The 18,699-nt window shown below is 43.2% G+C and overlaps 1 protein-coding gene across 1 annotated transcript in view; it reads left to right on the forward strand.

The window, feature by feature from the left end:
• The first annotated feature begins 852 nt into the window (after nucleotides 1-852).
• Nucleotides 853-18,699, forward strand: part of LOC126355387 (uncharacterized) — a 242,681-nt gene continuing 224,834 nt past the window's right edge. Inside the window, exons 1-3 of the mRNA XM_050005681.1 lie at nucleotides 853-925; nucleotides 995-1,147; nucleotides 1,181-1,528. Coding sequence (XP_049861638.1) covers nucleotides 853-925; nucleotides 995-1,147; nucleotides 1,181-1,528 — 574 coding nt within the window. The remainder of the gene's footprint in view (nucleotides 926-994; nucleotides 1,148-1,180; nucleotides 1,529-18,699) is intronic.

Genomic DNA, 18,699 nt, shown 5'->3' on the forward strand with positions numbered 1-18,699 from the left:
TGCATCACAGACAGGAGCGCCTGCGATGTAGTACTCAACGACGTACCTGAGTGCACGAATGGCATGACGTCAGTTTTCGGGTGAATCCAGGTTCTGTTTACACCATCATGATGGTGGCACCCGTGTTTGGCGACATCGCGCTGAACGCTCATTGGAAGCGTGTATTCGTCATCGCCATACTGCCGTATCACCCGGCGTGATGGTATGGGGTACCATTGGTTACACGTCTCAGTCACCTCTTGTACGCATTGACTGCACTTTGAACAGTAGACGTTAGATTTGAGATGTGTTACGACCCGTGGCTCTACCCTTCATTCGATCCCTGCAGAAGCCTACATTTCAGCAGGATAATGAACGACCGCATGTTGCAGGTCCTGTACGGGCCTTCCTGGATACAGAAAATCTTCGACTGCTGCCCTGGCCAGCACATTCTGCACATACCTCACCGACTGAAAACATCTGGTCAATGGTGGCCGAGCAACTGCCTCGTCACAATACGCCAGTCACTACTCTTGATGAGCTGTGGTATCGTGTTGAAGCTGCATGGGCAGCTGTACCTGTACACGCCATCCAAGTTCTGTTTGACTCAGTGCCCAGGCGTATCAAGGCCGTTGTTACGGCTAGAGGTGGTTCTTCTGGGTACTGATTTCTCAGGATCTATGAACCCTAATTGTCTGAAAATGTTCTAGTATAATATATTTGTCCAATGAATACCCGTTTATCATCTGCATTTCTTCTTGGTGTAGCAATTTTAATGGCCAGCAGTGTCGATACGATGCCAATGCCGTCTTTCATCAACAGGTAGCGGCGTCCACGACCTCGGCTACTTCGGCCGCTCGGCGCGCTAGGAGAATGCCGCCCCCGCAGGAAGGCGCCCTCCGCAGCCAGCCGCTGGCCGTGCGACTCGACGCCGCCGTCGCCGCCCGCGAGGCCCGCTGCTAGGAGCACCGAGGCAGCAGCAGCCGCAGCAGCGGCCACAGGCGAGCCGGGGCAGGCAGCAGGCTGAGCGCGCGCGCGCACCCCACCGCCACCCTGCCCGCGCTGCCGCGCCGCGTCGCCATGGAGACGACGACCCTGGGGCGGCGCCAAGCGGCGGCGGCGCGAAGCTCGTCGCTGCAGCACGGCTCGGGCTCCGGCGGCGGCGGCAGTAGCAGCCACGTCGCCGCCGCAGTCGCAGCAGCAGCCGCCGCAGCAGCAGTGTCAGCGTCCGGCCAGAGCAACCGCCTCAGGAGACAGCGCAGCTACGAATGGCGCGAGCGCCAGTACAGCACCTCGGAGGACGAGACCGCGCCGGGCGTGTTGGTGGGCGCCGGGCCGCGCACTAGCTCGTGCAGCCTGACAGGCACCGCGGGCGCCGGCGGACGCTCTTCTGCCGGCAGCAAGCACGGACACCACCACAGCGCGAACGTGAACGTGAACGTCGGCGTCGGCGGCCACCACAGCGCCAGCGCGCACCACCAGCGGCTCAGCCCCACGCCCGCAGCAGTCTACGCTGCCGGCCTAGCGTCGCTGCTCGCCGGCTACTCCAGTAAGTAGCGCCGCTTCGCGCCAACACCTGTAGCGCCTCTCCTCGCCACGACGCTGTCCCAAGGCGGCGACGCTCGCTGCCGGTACGCGTGGTCCAACGTAGTTCTAGACCTTTGGAGAATAAGATTATTGAAAAGGAAAAGAAAGTTACACAGCTGTCACTTTTCACTGAACAACAGAATCACCCATTTCGCCGGTTGTTGTGGTATTAACTGTGAAGAAACATTGATTTAGTTTCAAAATAGTAAAAGGACATCCACGTTCCGGCTAATAACTGGCCATTATCAGTGCATCAATTATTCAAAATGACAGTCACAATCGCATTATTTACTTTGTCGCCAACTGGTTTTGCCGGACAGAGTGGCCGAGCGGTTCTAGGCGCTACTGTCTGGAAACGAGCGACCGTAACGCTCGCAGGTTCGAATCCTGCCTCGGGCATACATGTGTGTGATGTCCTTAGGTTAGTTAGGTTTAAGTAGTTCCAAGTTCTAGGGGACTGATGACCTCAGAAGTTAAGTCCCATAGTGCTCAAAGCCATTTGAACCATTTTTGAACCAACCGGTTTCAACCCTGGATGGGGTCATCTTCAGGGCAATTTACACCATTTGGTCGCTCGCTGGACTCGTCACCCTGGATGTGTACGGTTGGCGAAAACATAAATAATGCGATTGTGACTATCATTTTGAATAATTCACTATACGTAAACCAATCGCTGTTTTCTCCACGCAAGTATGTTGTCTAGAAGTTCATTATCAGTGCAGTATTTCGAGGTTGGTATGCTTACCATAGTACATTTATTACATTTACACTTGTTGTTCAGGCTTCTGTGTGACAAGTGCTTGAAAAGCTTGAGTAGACGCAGTAGGGCGTACATAGCTACTCCGAAATACTGCATTGGTTACGGCTAGTTAATAGCCATAAACTGGATCTGCACTAATAAAGCTAGAACAGAGACGACGACTGACTGCTGCACTTTGCCGTTTTGAAACTTATCTTACAGTCGTGGGGTGCATTCCACTTTCCTAACAGTTGGTAATTTGATGATTGTTTTAATTGCTGTTTTCAGTAGCTGATCAACCAACAGTTGGACTTTTATGACCCGTACAAAAATTTTATAAGACTTCGATTACCTATGAACTAAATTACTGAAATGTGTTTCGTTATCGCCACATTTCAATAACTTGGCTACACCTTTTGTAGAAGACGGCAACAGACACGTAGCTTTCATACAAGTAATAAATCATGAGCAACTTTTTCATCTTTCACTCTACAGTATAACTATCTTGTACCGGCAACTGTTACAATGTCAGTACTCATTAATAATAATTCCCTTTAAAATCGCTTCCAGTGACTACATTCTTTATCACATATCGGTCGATGCGTGTGGCTCTCCTCAAAGCCTCCATTCGTGAAGAACAAGACAAATAAAAAGTAATAAAAATATAGTACTACTTTACAATCGAATCATCAGAAAAAATATAGTAATCGATTTCAGGAATAAATCGTTCATCAATTAACCTTTTGTCACCCATACTCATTTATCATGTTACCTATGAACTAACATGTTCCCTTATCGCCTGACTTCTCTCATTTTAACCATTTATCACTTTTCTATTACAATAAAGGAACCAGCATGTACTTTTCAAGTCTGGTACTAAATAACGAAGAGTTTTCTCGCCTTCCATTCAACAACAGAATCGTCTTGTGTTGTGTAACACTCGTCCTCGGTTTGTCATTTGTATGTGCCTAGTACCGCGTCTAGTGTTTCATTTTCTGTGTTCATGCTAATCAATATGAATTGAAGCTTGAGGTCTGGATGATTGTTAAAGGTTGCTGCTTGAAAGGAGAGCACTTATTAGTATTAGACATGTCGATTTAGTAAGCGACGAACATCAATAAAAATCACCTTTTCTTAAAACAACGTATTTTTTTTGTCATAATAGGATTAACTGAGTGGTTTGACTTCTATATTACTTTCATAAGCTTAACTGTCTCCTAGGTAGGCGGAGGAACACTATCACTCTTTCTATCGTTTTGCACTACTGCATACACAGCGCAGCCAGCATTGTTCTATTGTAGGATCTGTTGCTTCCAGCGAGTGCAAATCTCGTTGGTGGGCTGCTATTCTGTAGTATTATGCCTGCGCAACACTACCAGGAGTACATTAGTAAAGAAATAAACAATCAGTAAATACACACTGATTCGAGGATGGCATGCTTACTTCTCGAATCTGTTGCCAAATCAATGTTTAATATTAATGCTAACAGACCAGATAACCTCTTACAACAATTGCCTTTTCTGCGACACAAATAAGAGTGGTGCGTTTACTACTTACACGCTGCCACCACTTTCATAGCTTAACAGGTTCGTGCTCTTTCAGTAATGAGTCTCTCAGTAAAAAAGGCGTGTAATTTACATTCCACATAATGAATAATGAACAGGTTCTTCGTCCTCCTCTTTCTGAAACAAATTTGGCTTATTTTCATAACTGTTAAAACGCAAAACATAATTAAACAAAATCTACGATATAGTGGATGCACCAAGTGGTGTGTTTATGAAAGAAGCCCTTGTCGTGATTAATCCCTCTGACAGTAATAATTGAGTATTTCTAAGAAACGGTCACCAGTTTTCCACTTCTATACATGCACGAATTACTTTCGTGAATTGTTTATGGCATGTTATCCTTACTTGCAGTAGGTGATATCTATATTTTTCGGGCCACTTGGCAGCGTTCATAAATTGCATTTATCTCGTGACAAAATTATTTAACTTTGTTAAGATTTCCAGCACATTTCATAAAAACATTAGCACAATGAAATTCATAAAGTCATAACTGAAAGGTGTAACGAAATTAGCCTATCTAGATCAGAAACTCCCTGTTACCTGTCACAGAGAAGGTGTCGTAACGTTGGTAATCACTCCAGTCACTATGCGTACTTAGTAAAACTAAGCTATACCAGGGAATTGATTACATATTGCATTCCTGCTTGCAACTGTAGACATCCTTTTTTTCCTTTTGTACCTACTTCTTAAAGATTTTCAGTAGTTTTAAATTAAAGAAGTTATGACTAGACGAATTCTTCTCTGTGTAATGCAAAATGCTTGCCTGAGTATACCAGTCAGCTATTTTTGAGCAGTAATTCCAAAAAACACTTTGTTTTAGTTGTTGAACACTGGAATAACATACGAGTAGAAATAGAACAACAGTATGGCTCTCTTTGACTTTTCTGCTTTCTCTCTGTTGCTCCGTCGGATATCAATTACGATATTCCTCGTAGATTTTACGTGATCTATGGGAAAGAGAGATATAGCCGAAGACAGTCATCAGAGAATTCTTGTAGTCTGTCGAACGACAGACTCCAGAGTAACGTAATATTGTCTGGAAACAATACACTTACTCCTTAAGGTTAATTCGAGTTCCCTGTGTAACTGTTGTCAAAATTTTATACGTCTGAGTAGTTGCACTGTCTTAGGTATTGCTTTGTCCTCCAGTGTTGTACGATGAGTTACGTCATGCGCCATACATGTGAATAATACCACAGGAAAAATCTCTCAAATTAAATATTACAAAGTGCGTATTGAAGGCGAAAACTATGCCCAGCGCAATATTATCCTTCAGAGAAGTAACTGGACAGTAGTTATTAGCTGTTCTTACCTTTCGTAGAGTAACTAGTAACAAAACCTAAAGTATAGTAACGTGCCTGATAATAGAAAGGGCGCAGATCAGTTCTGCATTATTTGTTGTTCCTCTGGAAGACAGATACAGTGTCCAACTGAGCAAACCACTCTTTGCTAACAGGTGTTTACATCAATAAGAGCGCCCGTACATTTTGTTTTGAAACACATCTGCGAGTGAACTGCAGATAAGCGCGCCTCGTTCGTAGGAACCTGTTGAATATTGAACTCTGACGCATCCACAAGTGATCCACATATTTAATTCACGATAGTCCTCGTTTAAAATTTGACCATTTTTCAAATTTGATCAGTCTGCCGTCAGAATAATTAACCTTACTGTTTTCTAATGTATGCAAGTAACATCTACGGCACGAGAGACCTTATGAATTACGGGAACGCACTGTGCTGGAGTAATCGCGATGTCTACACATTTATCGTACTAACAATGTACAGGTTCCTTTCCGAAAGTACCACATAGCTCCTAATGCGACGTAGTCGAATCAAGATCGAACTACCGCGTTTGTACACCGTCCACAGTTACTTAACACATGAAATCATTTGCCAGGTAACTCCGCTTTTATTAAAGAAATATAGATTCTCAGTTATGCTACATGTCTACATCTCACAGTAGGAAACACTGAGTGATCGAAACAACGCAATAAAATATATTCTTATGCCTTTTCTTTTCTCCTTTATTATTCTTCTTCTAATTTTTAGTTTTCCTGTCTTGTTCAGCATTCGAGATCAATTAAAATTCAGAAACACATTGGAAAACAATTGTTACTTTCGTCTACTGATCCACTGGTTCACCTGGCGGCTTGTTACACAAGAAAACACAGATCTACAGCCCTGTCAGAGAAGATAAAATTTAAAACGAACAGGGCCAAATACGGTATGCTCATGGGGCGAGCCTTATTTACGATCTCTGCCGACTGACGAGACCTTATATTCTGATCTGCAGTAGCTGGTAATCAGCCATGTTGTAGACAGGAATAGGTATAACGTAACACAATATAAGCTATATTCTAGAGGGAGCATCCCACTGAAATCTTCCGGAGCATTTTCGTAAGACTAGCTTGTTCAGTTGTAACTTGTACCATCAAAGTACGGCTAATATGTACTTGCATTACAAAGGTTTGAATGAATACCACGCCAATGTTTCCATCATGTAATAGACTTGACGCCTCAAAAAGCGTATTATTGAATATACAGGGTGGTCCATGTTCCATTGAACATGACAGGGCCAAATATCTCACGAAATTAGCGTCAAACGAAAAAACCACAAAGAACGGAACTTGTCTAACTTAAAGGGGGAAACCAGATGGCGCTATGGTTGGCCAGCTAGATGGCGCTGCCATAGGTCAAACGGATATCAACTTCGTTTTTTTAAATAGGAACCCCCATTTTTTATATTATATTCGTGTAACACGTGAAGAAATATGAATGTTTCAGTTGGACCACTTTCTCCGCTTTGTGGTAGATGGCGCTGTAATAGTCACAAACATATGGCTCACAATTTTAGACGAACAGTTGGTAACAGGTGGGTTTTTTAAATTAAAATACAGAACGTAGGTACGTTTGACCATTTTGTTTCGGTTGTTCCAATGTGATACATGCACCTTTGTGAACTTATCATTTCTGAGAACGCATAAAGTTACAGCGTGATTACCTGTAAATACTACATTTATGCAATAAATGCCCAAAATGATGTCCGTCAATCTCAATGCATTTGGCAGTACGCGTACCGACATTCATCAGCGGTTAATTCGCTTTCCGTATGTTCGCACACGCATTGACAATGCGCTGACGCATGTTGTCAGGCGTTGTCGGTGGATCACGATAGCACATATCCTTCAACTTTCCCCACAGAAAGAAAAGCGGGGACTTCAAATCCGGTGAACGTGCGGGCCGTGGTATGGTGCTTCGACGACCGATACACCTGTCATGAAATATGCTATTCAATACCGCTTCAACCTCACGTGAGCTATGTGCCGGACATCCATCAAGTTGAAAGTACATCGCCATTCTGTCATGCAATGAAACATCTTGTAGTAACGTCGGTAGAAGATTACTTAGGAAATCAGCATACATTGCACCATTTAGATTGCCATCGATATAATGGGGGCCAGTTATACTTCCTCCTATAATTCCGCACCGTACATTAATCCGCCAAGGTCACTGATGTTCCACTAGTCGCAGCCATCGTGGATTTTCCGTTGCCGAATAGCGCATATTATTCCGGTTTACGTCACCGCTGTTGGAGAGCGACGCTTCGTCGCTAAATAGAACATGTGCAAAAAATCTGTCGCCGTCCAGTAATTTCACTTGTGCCCAGTGAGAGAACTGTAAATGACGATCAGAGCCGTCGCCTTGCAGTTCCTGCTCGTGGTACGCGTGCAATCGATGTTGATGTAGCATTCTCAGCACCAACGTTTTTGAGATTCCCGATTCTCGCAAAATTTGTCTGCCACTTATGTGCGTATTAGCCGCGACAGCAGCTAAAATACCTATTTGGGCAACATCATTTGTTGCAGGTCGTGGTTGACGTTTCACATGTGGCTGAACGCTTCCTGTTTCCTTAAATAACATAACTATCCGGTGAACGGTCCGGACACGTGGATGATGTCGTCCAGGATAACGAGCAGCATACATAGCACACGCGCGTTGGGAATTTTGATCACAATAGCCATACATCAACAAGATATCGACATTTTCCGCAATTGGAAAACGGTCCATTTTATCACGGGTAATGTATCAAGAAGAAAATACCGTCCACACTGGTGGAATGTTGCGTGATATCACGTACTTACCAGTTTGTGACTATTACAGCGCCATCTATCACAAAGCGAAAAAAGTGGTCCAACTGAAACATTCATATTTCTTCACGTACTACACGAATATAATATAAGAAATGGGGGTTCCTATTTTTTAAAAAGCAGTTGATATCCGTTTGACCTATGGCAGCGCCATCTATCGGGCCAACCATAGCGCCATATAGTTTCCCCCTTCAAGCTAGACAAGTTTCGTTCTTTGTAGTTTTTTCGTTCTTTGTAGTTTTTTTTATGCTTATTTCGTGAGATATTTGGCCCGGTCACTATCAATTGACCACCTTGTAGTGAACCATATGTTTCTCATGTGTGTTCTGCATAGTGAAGCAAGAGCATTTGTGTGCAATCATTTAGTACGGTGAAGTAAAGGCATCTATAGCTTTTAGTGTTCGTCACTGGCACCTTTGCAAAATTCGTCGCCAATTACTGTATTTCAGTGATATAGAACTTCACTGTTCTAAACAAGTACTGCTCTTCTACTCAAAGAATGGGGCGGATGCAAAACCTGGGGATGAAAGATCAATAATTGCCATGAGTTGGTTTGAAAACAGAGTAAAATACCAAGAGCTGAATACGTGCAGAGTGCCCGAACCATCTAAATTTAGAATTACTTTCATTGACGGGCGAAATCGGTACATATTATAAAATGAGAAGTAATGTTATAGGATCCAGGTATGTTTTCGTGATTTTACTGTGTATTTGAAGCGTTTCCCAAAAAAGCTAAAAACGAACCAGAAATTTAGACATGTGTCCTGCAACATACAACAAAACAAAATGCAGGCATTATAGACTATTTATCACAGCCCACGAGCTTTGCGCTTTGCTTAAATGAGAAAATCGTTATTTTGCTAAGACGGGAATTTAAAAAACGATTCCATGTTACTGTGACTTCGTTGTAGTAATAGAGACACTCACGAAAAGAAAAAGATAAACGCTGAGGCTTTAATAAGAGATGACAATAATCGCAGCGTCTTTTGATTTCACGTAGGGAAACGCTATGCATTGTTGCGACGCATGATTAAGGCGCTTAGTGTATCACGTTGTCACGTTGGTAATAAATACGCGAGGGCGATCCTCAACAGTCATCGTATGGCCAGTGCTTATGATAACCGTGTCAAATTACACAACGTCTGAGACGCATGTCAAACCGAAATAATGAATAGAAGATATTCAGGTCTGTTCAATTCGCCACAGGTTGTTTTGGTGGTGGTGGTGGTGGTTAGTGTTTAACGTCCGTCGACAACGAGGTAATTAGAGACGGAGCTCAAGCTCGGGTTAGGGAAGGATTGGGAAGGAAATCGGCCGTGCCCTTTCAAAGGAACCATCCCGGCGTTTGCCTGAAACGATTTAGGGAAATCACGGGAAACCTAAATCAGGATGGCCGGAGATGGGATTGAACCGTCGTCCTCCCGAATGCGAGTCCAGTGTGCTAGGTTATTTTGGTATTCATGAGATGGTCTCAGTCAGTCTCTGCAGTGTGAAAAAGGGAAGATTACAGTTTAATCTGTGAAGGGGGTAATTAGAGCACAAGCTCGCATTAGAGGAAGAGAGAGAAGGAAATTCAATCGTGCCCTCTCAAAAAAACCTACGTGGCATTTTTCTTCAGAGATTTCGGGTAATAACGAACAATCAAAATCTGAATGGCCGGACTGTGATTTTAACTGTCGTCCTCCCGGACGTGAGTCTAGAGTGCTAACCACTGTGTCACCTCTCTCTGTAGTAACGTTGGCTACGTTTCAAGAGTTTACCTTTTCTTTTTGCATTTACTTTACTTGCAAGAACTTAACTATTTAAGCTCCGAAATTAGGTGTTCCTAGAGAATTCTGACACATATTACACGTAATGAAAATGACACCAATACTAGAAAAAGATATACAGATTCACTTTAGTTCTCTTCAAGCTTCCTTCTCAAAAGAATGCGGCAAGACGGCTACGAAATCCTGCGTAGAATGATGGTACCTGATTTGAGAGCCATTCTCGATCAATACGGAGCAGACAGCTGTGAGTATATGCAGGATTCTCCGGAGAGAAGGGCGGTGTGGGGTAGCCGGGGCACTTCTTGCGCCTGGGCGCGCTATCTGTGCCCACCATTCAGGATGCGATGTATGAGGTGCCAGCGCTGCTATCATTTGTTATGTTGGTCTCTTTCGGTGGCCGCCTGGCGTGCCGAGCCCGGCAGGGTGTTTATCAACGGCCGTCACTGTCACGTCGGATTTCTTCCCGCGCCGAGTCGCACAACTCCTACCGCATAGGCAACCCTCGAGGCGGGCTAACGTCTTCTATTTGTTGCTGGCGACCCCTGCGAGCGTAAGCTTCACCTCACTGCCTCCCGCTCTCCCGACGGTCATACACTGCCGGAAAAAAAACTGTACATCTGAAAAATGACGTCGATTTTGATCCGATGAGGGCATGTGCTACCTGATGGATAGTAGATGTACTTCTAATGGTTTCAACGCCGTCCGCCAACAGATAGTGTAGTGGCATAGCTATCAGACCGCCATCTGCGACTACGATTACTGGTATCAGTTGCGCAATGATGCTGGTATCAGTGGTCACGTGAACATTCTCACACCCGTAGACGAGGTTCTAGACGTTCACGAAACACAGATACCCGTCAGGGTCATCGTATTGTAAAGACAGCAATGACAGATCGTACAGCTACCACAGCACAGTTAAGATGGCTTGTGAGCCCTGACATGTCAACACGAACTGTTGCGGACCAGTTATTAGCAATGGGACTACGGGCATGCACGATTCTAAACCGTCTTCCACTCACACCATAGAATCGACGTGCAGTCATACGATCACTTGGGAGATCGAATAGAGTGCTGTAGTCTTCAGCGATGAAATCAGAATTTGCCTGCTCGGAAGTGATGGTCGTTTGAGTGCACGTCATAGACGTGATGAGCGCTGCCTCGTAGAGTGCATTTTCCTTATGGTCTGTGGTGCAATAAGCTACAACTCTAGTCCATGTTTGGTTTTTCTGGAGGGGACGCTAACCAGCGTTCAGTACGTGCAGAATGTCGTTATACCTGTTCTTTTGACGTTCTCGCAACAGGGAGGTGATTTGCTGTTCCAACAGGATAATTCTGGTCCACACACTGACCCTGGGTCTCCAAGTGCTCTGTAAGATGTGCAGCAACTTTCCTGGCCAGCACGACCTTCGGAGGCTACACTACATTCCAATACGGGTGTTCCAGCGCGGTTCGATACCTGGTCGACAGAACTGCTTGTGCTGTTGATATGTACGTATAATTATTTCACGTACTCCGTAAGCACCGTTGAAACATTAAATCTAGGGTAAAATGGAAAACTCAAAATGTGTGTACATTTCTTTTGGGTAGTGTATGTATACAACTAATTTTCGATAATGCTTAATCAATTCCATCAGACGTAAAAGGTATAAACTCCCTCAAGGTGGTAAGTGAAGCTTCCCTTTTCATTCGGTCCTGCGGGTGGAATTGCTTTACCGCTCCACGGACTTAGATGTTTCATACAGATTCTAGTTTGTTTGAAAGTGTTGTCTTTATCGGTATCGTGCATGTAGCCGCAGAGGTGCTCTTGAAAGATTGCCACTGTGTTTTTATTTGAAGATCGAAGAGAAGGTAATAGCTTGTGGACAATAACATACGTGAAACGGACTGGTCTGCCTAGATTCCCGACCTAAATCGTATGGAAGACTTTTGGGATGGTTTAGAATATCGACTTCGCCCGAACCCCATCTCTCGTTTCGCCTGCTGAGCAAGGATGTACTGCCAGGCCTCCACAGATATTCCAACACCTCACTGAAAGCGTCGCCAGAAGAGTTAAAGCCCTTATAAAGGAGAAGGGTGGACATATTCCATGCCAGCCTAAACTGTACGAGTGGGATATAAGTGCACAAGCAAGAGTTAATTTTCCTAAATTTTTGGAAGGCGTTCGTTACTTCTCCCTTTTATAATGGCAGAAAAATGTTCTGGATCAATCGTTACCTTTATTACTTTCATTATATATTTAGATCTGATGAACGTATTATGTACCGATCATCCAAAGGAGCTATTCCTTCATATACCAAATCACTGTCTATTGATAACGAAGGCAGAACTACAAGGAGCATCTGAACAATTAAGTGGTTGGCTGGAAGAACTCTCAACTGGTAGAAACAGTAATAAAGACTAGTCATACTGACGCAGCGAAAAGTAATGTCTAGCTTATAAACGAAATGTTCGTATTATATGTTTCACCGTCAAGTCACAGATCTCCGGCCCTTGGTTAAACTGAGGCTACAAAATATAATTTCTCAAAAAAAGGGGGAGTAAGTTATCGACGTCGACGACGACTTATTTTCCACATAGTCGAAAATAGTGTCTGTTACACCAAAAACAGCGTAAAAGGACAGGCAATACTCCCAATATACGTAAATGATACAACACGTAAGTACACATGAAATGTCAAAGAGTTCGCCGAGGTTGTTGTTATAGACAAGAAAGTGTCGTCATCGGATGATAGTGAGGAAATTCAGAAAGGCGATGCAACGACGGGCAGCTCTCTTTAAATATGGATACAAGCATAATAATGCCCATGACGAACACAGAGAACTCGATATGTTTCCCATACAGGGTCTGTAGTAAACTTAGGGTGACAATCACACTTTTAGGACGAACACAAATCAGTAGTAGGGAAGGAGAGTAAAGGACATATATTTGTTGGAAGGGCTGTGATGTAACATGGTTTATCTGTAAAGTGCTAGCTAGTGCAAGGAATCCCAGGGTTCTGTCCCTGCGTCCGGCGTCCGTATGAAGCAAGCGTGATAGTATAAATCAAACTATTTCAGAGACGCGCTGGTATGTTCGTATCTGGTCGGTATACCTCTTACGGAAATGTAACAGAGACGCTCGGGGAATTTGGCTGCTAAACAACGAAAGAAAGACCATTTTTCTGGTAAAATTGCGTGGGGTAACTTCAGACAACCTGTATTCTGGGAAGAATGTGCTTCAAGTTCTGATGACTCCATCGTGTCATGCAAAAAAGAAAAGTTATATGGGCGTTTACTCAGCCATACGGGCAGTTATTTTTTCCTCGTTCTATACGCTAATGTAACACGGAGAAACTATGCTACCATAGATACGAGATACCATCCACCGTGCGTTGTGTAGAGTTCACAGAGGTTCAGCGACACCACTTCAAGCCCACATAGCTCTGTGTTAAATTCCTCCACTCAGTCCTGCTGGAGGAGAAGTAATATTTTAAGGCATTAATCTTGTATGCAAGTTATGTGCTGTTGTTATGATGTGTAACGCACACGTGTTGTTAAAAGGATGATGCTGTTTGAAAATAATATAGACTGAACTGAAAGTACTTGGCGCTACCAGTTTATACCTATGTATCGTGATCCTTGTAGTGCAACCTTGCATGGCAGTACTGACATGATCGGGACGTCGACTTTCAAGTCGTTTATGCCAACTTAAGACATCGGGCTCACCTGTTTCCCCATTCAGTAGTTTCCCAGTTGACCTCGGAACTCAAGTAGCGCGCATTCCACTACTCAGTTCAAGCAAAAATACTGGGAGAACACCAGTATCTCCAGGTCATTTGTGTAAGTCAGTAACGTTTACCTAGCGAGAAGTCTAAGAGCATTCGAGTCTTAGTGGAGAGGACGGCAGTTAAAACCCGCTTCCAGTCCTCCATATTAGTGTTCTTCGTAGTTTCCCCAAAATCACTCAAGTCGAAAGCCGAGGCCTTTCCATGGAAAAAGAAGCGGACGATTTACTTTCTCATCCTTACCGAATTCCAGATGATGCCCAGCCTCTAATGACTTCGTCATTGTGGAGACTCTAAACCATAATCATCCTTGTCTTCGGTAATGTAGATTTCTCTAGTACGTATGTTGATGTATGTTCCACTCTGCCAGACACGAATTAATGTAGAAATGGATATCAGAAAGTACGTTAAAAATGAAAAACCGTGGTGCGAATGGTTTGCGGCTGATTGAATAAACGTTGCAAGTACACGGGAAAAAATAGCAACAAAAATAATATTCGAAGCTTCCTGGCAGGTACAGACTGTGCCATACTGCGGTTCAAACCTATTCAAGCAAGACTCACAACCGACTGAGCTATTCAAATATGGCTCAAGATACGCCCTAACAGCTAACAGCTTTATTCCTGCCAATGTCACACCTGATACCTTCCAAACTTCACAAAAGGAATTGTTTATGGAAATACTTTAAGTGTCGAATTTCAGAGCAAGACAGTACCAAGACGAAACAGAAATGTTTCGTTCTAAGTTTGTATGAAGATCGTGACACAGGTACGTGGCACGGTTTGAGATCTTTTAAAGAGGGGCCTACAGTTCATTTATGGCTGTTCGCTATCTTCGAATAACCATTCATTTTCTTTCGGTAAGAATCGCGGCGACGCACATTATTCTTACAAGAACTACATGGAGTTAACTTTCATCGACAGAGATGGCTACTTTTTAAAAATGGCTCTGAGCACTATGGGACTTAATATCTGTGGTCATCAGTCCCCTAGAACTTAGAACTACTTAAACCTAACTAACCTAAGGACATCACACACATCCGTGCCCGAGGCAGGATTCGAAACTGCGACCGGAGCGGTTACGCGGTTCCAGACTGAAGCGCCTTTAACCGCACGGCCACACCGGCCGGCCGGATACTTTGTACCTGGGTGCCTGCGTATCCCATCTTCACCATCTGCAGTCAGTATATTTCATATTCCTCTTTTCTTCGGGCATTCACGAAAATATATTGGTCCTGAATGCTCAATGAAGAGTGTGATATGACTCCGCAGTGAACAAGCGATAAATTCGGTACGCAATAAAATAGACTATTTTTTAAAAGTCATCAGTCGACTGAGTGGTGTCATCCTCTACCACTTTTAGAACTTCTTCCCGATGACGTTCCATCATCCTGTAGTTCGAATTACGTTTTACACACATTCCTTTCCTAGACGACTCCGCAAGGAACATCAGACTTTTTTATCTGACCACTTTATTTCAGCATCTTTCTGTAACAATATGTCACACTCTTGGATTATCATTATTCCCGCCTTTCCCATGCTTCAAGATTCATATCTATATAGTATAAGTCTGGGACCACGCGCCCGCTACGGTCGCAGTTTCGTATCCTGCCTCGGGCATGGATGTGTGTGGTGTCCTTAGGTTAGTTAGGTTTAAGTAGTTCTAAGTTCTAGGGAACAGATGATCTCAGATGTTAAGTCCCATAGTGCTCAGAGCCGTTTGAACCATATATAGCCTAAAGCTGTGCTTGAAAGGTACATTCTAACAAAAATTATTTCTGAAGTTATTCCTATAGACCAAACATTGAAAATGACTTGCAATTAGGCACAATCGTTGCCGTTATTCCAGATTTCAGTTGCTTATTACTGTTTTGCTCGTCTGGCCAATTCTCACTTATAGCACAGATTTTAATGCCTCGCTGCGTAAATCAAGACTGAAACGTGACGCATTAATGCGCTTGACTGAGTGAACAACGTGAAATCCACAATCCTCTGACATGGACTTGTGGGCAGCACAGACTAAACCTCTCGTAGTTTATTTTCACCTCAGCATTTTATCAGTTACACTGACATGCTTTATCCAAAATATTTCTGGTACCGAGTTACTTTATAGTATTTGCTCTTTAAATGACGAGGGGTAACGTTTGGAGTGCCGATGTAACTGCTTCAATAATTAAGAAAGTTAATCGAAACACATGTCTATCTTTGTGTTATGTGGGTGTACTTACGTATATCCGTAGTGGATACCTAAAATACGTTTAGATTATCGTTTTTTTTAACTTGTAAATTAAATTCTCCAGTACTTTACCAGTGTAGAGGAATATCCGCTACTACCTTTTGCAGAATTTTACCTGATATAAACCTTGCAAATTAAATTTTATCTCATATCTCGCTCGAAAACATTTAGCACAGTGGAAAAGTGATTGCGTAATATAGAGTATGAGACATTACTCTGCATTTGCAGCTGGTGCTGGTAACTTTTGGACCGGAATGTGTATGTCCGCCGCTTTGGTCGTTCAAAAACAATGTTTTTATTGACAGAACGATTTCGAAGAATATGGCTTGCCACTAACAAGTGACTATTCGTTTCTGTGAGGGAAATAAACGATTCATTCCCCTCGTTCCAGACGTACATTTACCAGCAGCAGATAGTTATAAATTACCCTTGTATTCCACGGCGCCCACGCGAATTGGCGGCGAATACGGTAATGGTGAGAGAAAGAAAATTGGAAAAAAATGTTAGATTACAGTCATTTTTTCAAATTAGTTCACGTTGCTATGGCGCAGTTAGGGAACTCGTTAAAACATACTAGTCGTAATTTCTAATATCTGTTAGAAACTTTATGAAAAAGTAATGCAGCCGAATAGTTACACCATTTAATTTCCAACAATGACATTATGCAACAGTGTGCTCGAAAGATGCTAAAACATTCATGAAAGAGTCAATATCACCATCACAGGACATCAGTATTGTTGAACAACGATCATTATGACAGGCGCTCCCGAAGTATTACACGGAATTATTTTGATTCCAATCGTCCAAATCAGTTTGCCAGTAGTAAATGCTGCAAAGACGTTGAAATATGAGCACCCGAATTCAGTGTTGTAGAGGTCGTGCGTTTCAGTCCCGACCCAGTTGCTGGTGCTAGATATAACATCACTCCGTGTCCCTATGGAGTAGTCGCTGAAATAATACCAAAAATGTAATGTAGGTATTTATATACGAAAAACACATGAAGATTGTCGAGCATCCAGTAATTTAAAATCAAATATCAGAGAAAAGGATAAAGAAGCGCCCTCATATGTAACGTAATCAGTAATTTAATTTATTCTCGATAACTTCAAAGGGTTCCCATAAAAACAACTAACGTTATGCATTCCTGTTTACAACTAAGGAGAAATAATGTCACAGAACGATTCGTGGAGAAAAAGAAGCGACGCAACCACTCTTTCCGCGTTGTTCACAGAAGGCTAAACCTATGAAGAAGAAGAAGAAGAAGAAGAAGAAGAAGAAGGAAGAGATGGAGGAGGAAGAGAGCGTTACTGTACTCTTCATATTAGTTGTGCATGCCTGTCGCTTATTTCTCTTCATCATAGAAACTTGAAGTGATGACGGAATCCACGCTGCATTGCTAACACAGTCATTAAGTTTCAATTACGTCTTTGTAACAAAAGCGTGCTTTGATGGGGGCCATTGCTCGGCTGCTAATAAAATGCGTTCGCTGCCATCGCAACCCAGACAATTCGGTTTAATCTTCATTGTAGGAGCGTGAGGGATACCAATCCTTGGAACTGGCGTAGGCGCTAGACCGGATAACGCTGCATCTCTAAAGAAAAATGTGATAGCAGATACTTTAAAAGTATTGAAATTAATGAATCGCTGTAGGGTACGGAAATCTATTGTCATATGTCGCATCGTTGCAGAGCTGAAATTCAAGCTCAAGAGAAAACGTCCATAAAGGATGAACGGACACAATACGCTTAGTGTTATTACAACCACTAGTACCTTCGATCTGATGAGACTTTTAGAAGTTGTTACACATGATATGAAGCTATATTTTCGGAGACAGCTCTGAGCACTATGGGACTTAACGTCTAAGGTCAACAGTCCCCTAGAACTTAGAACTACTTAAACCTAACTAACCTAAGGACATCACACACATCCATGCCCGAGGCAGGATTCGAACCTGCGACCGTAGCAGTCGCGCGGTTCCGGACTGAGCGCCTTAACCGCAAGACCACCGCGGCCGGCTTCACGTACGGTAGGGATTGTTAAAGTGCATATTGAAAAAGGTTTTCTTAATTTTAATTAGGATCGTGGTTATGTAGTGTCGTGAAACAGGTAAAGCTTTGGGGTCGAAAAAGTTTCGCACTTCACTGACAGGCGTAAAGCCTTACTTAATTGAAATCGCAACACACTGGAAGCAGTCAGTGTCAGGCTACCGTTGGAGTAGTGGTGTTGGGAGCAATCCAGCTCGGTAGCTATCAGATACCAACTAGTTTAAATCGGACTTGTTACACCTATCACTACAAGTGACTCTCTACTGTAAACATCCCTCCCATTCTGCAAGCGTGGTCGGATTACAGTTCCACATCTCGGCAGTGTTCAGTTCTGTAAACAACATCACATAGTGGACCGCTGCTAGTGCGCGAGGAGCAAAGCGTAATGGTGTTTACAACGAACGAGTAGTGGAGGCTCTTAACAACACATCGCAGTTATCTAGTAAACGGCCCATTTGCGAACCAGTGTTTACTGGAAAAGTTTTTCATTTTATTCTCATATATTTTCAACCCAGTCAGTTTACCTTACCTTTATGATACACAATTTGTACACTACTTTGAACGTTTTACCTATTGTAATCAAGACTCTTATGACAAGTTCACTTTCAACACTTTTACACTGTACAATTTTATGCACAGAAGACTATCTACGAACAGGATTTCTCTGCCTTATCTAGATCTGAGGATAGCTGTTTAATTTTATGAAGAAAACAGCCCACAAGACAGTTCCCATGTAACTATAAACTGTTTACCAGTCGAAACTTGTAATCCATATCCTGATCTGTGGCGAAGACAAATAACATATTGTAGGTATGTGTGGCTCAGTGACTGGTAATTGACTGGGCAAAAAGTGGCCATTATAACCGGAA

This window comes from Schistocerca gregaria, chromosome 3 (assembly GCF_023897955.1).
Source record: "Schistocerca gregaria isolate iqSchGreg1 chromosome 3, iqSchGreg1.2, whole genome shotgun sequence".
Taxonomy (NCBI): Eukaryota; Metazoa; Arthropoda; class Insecta; order Orthoptera; family Acrididae; genus Schistocerca; species Schistocerca gregaria.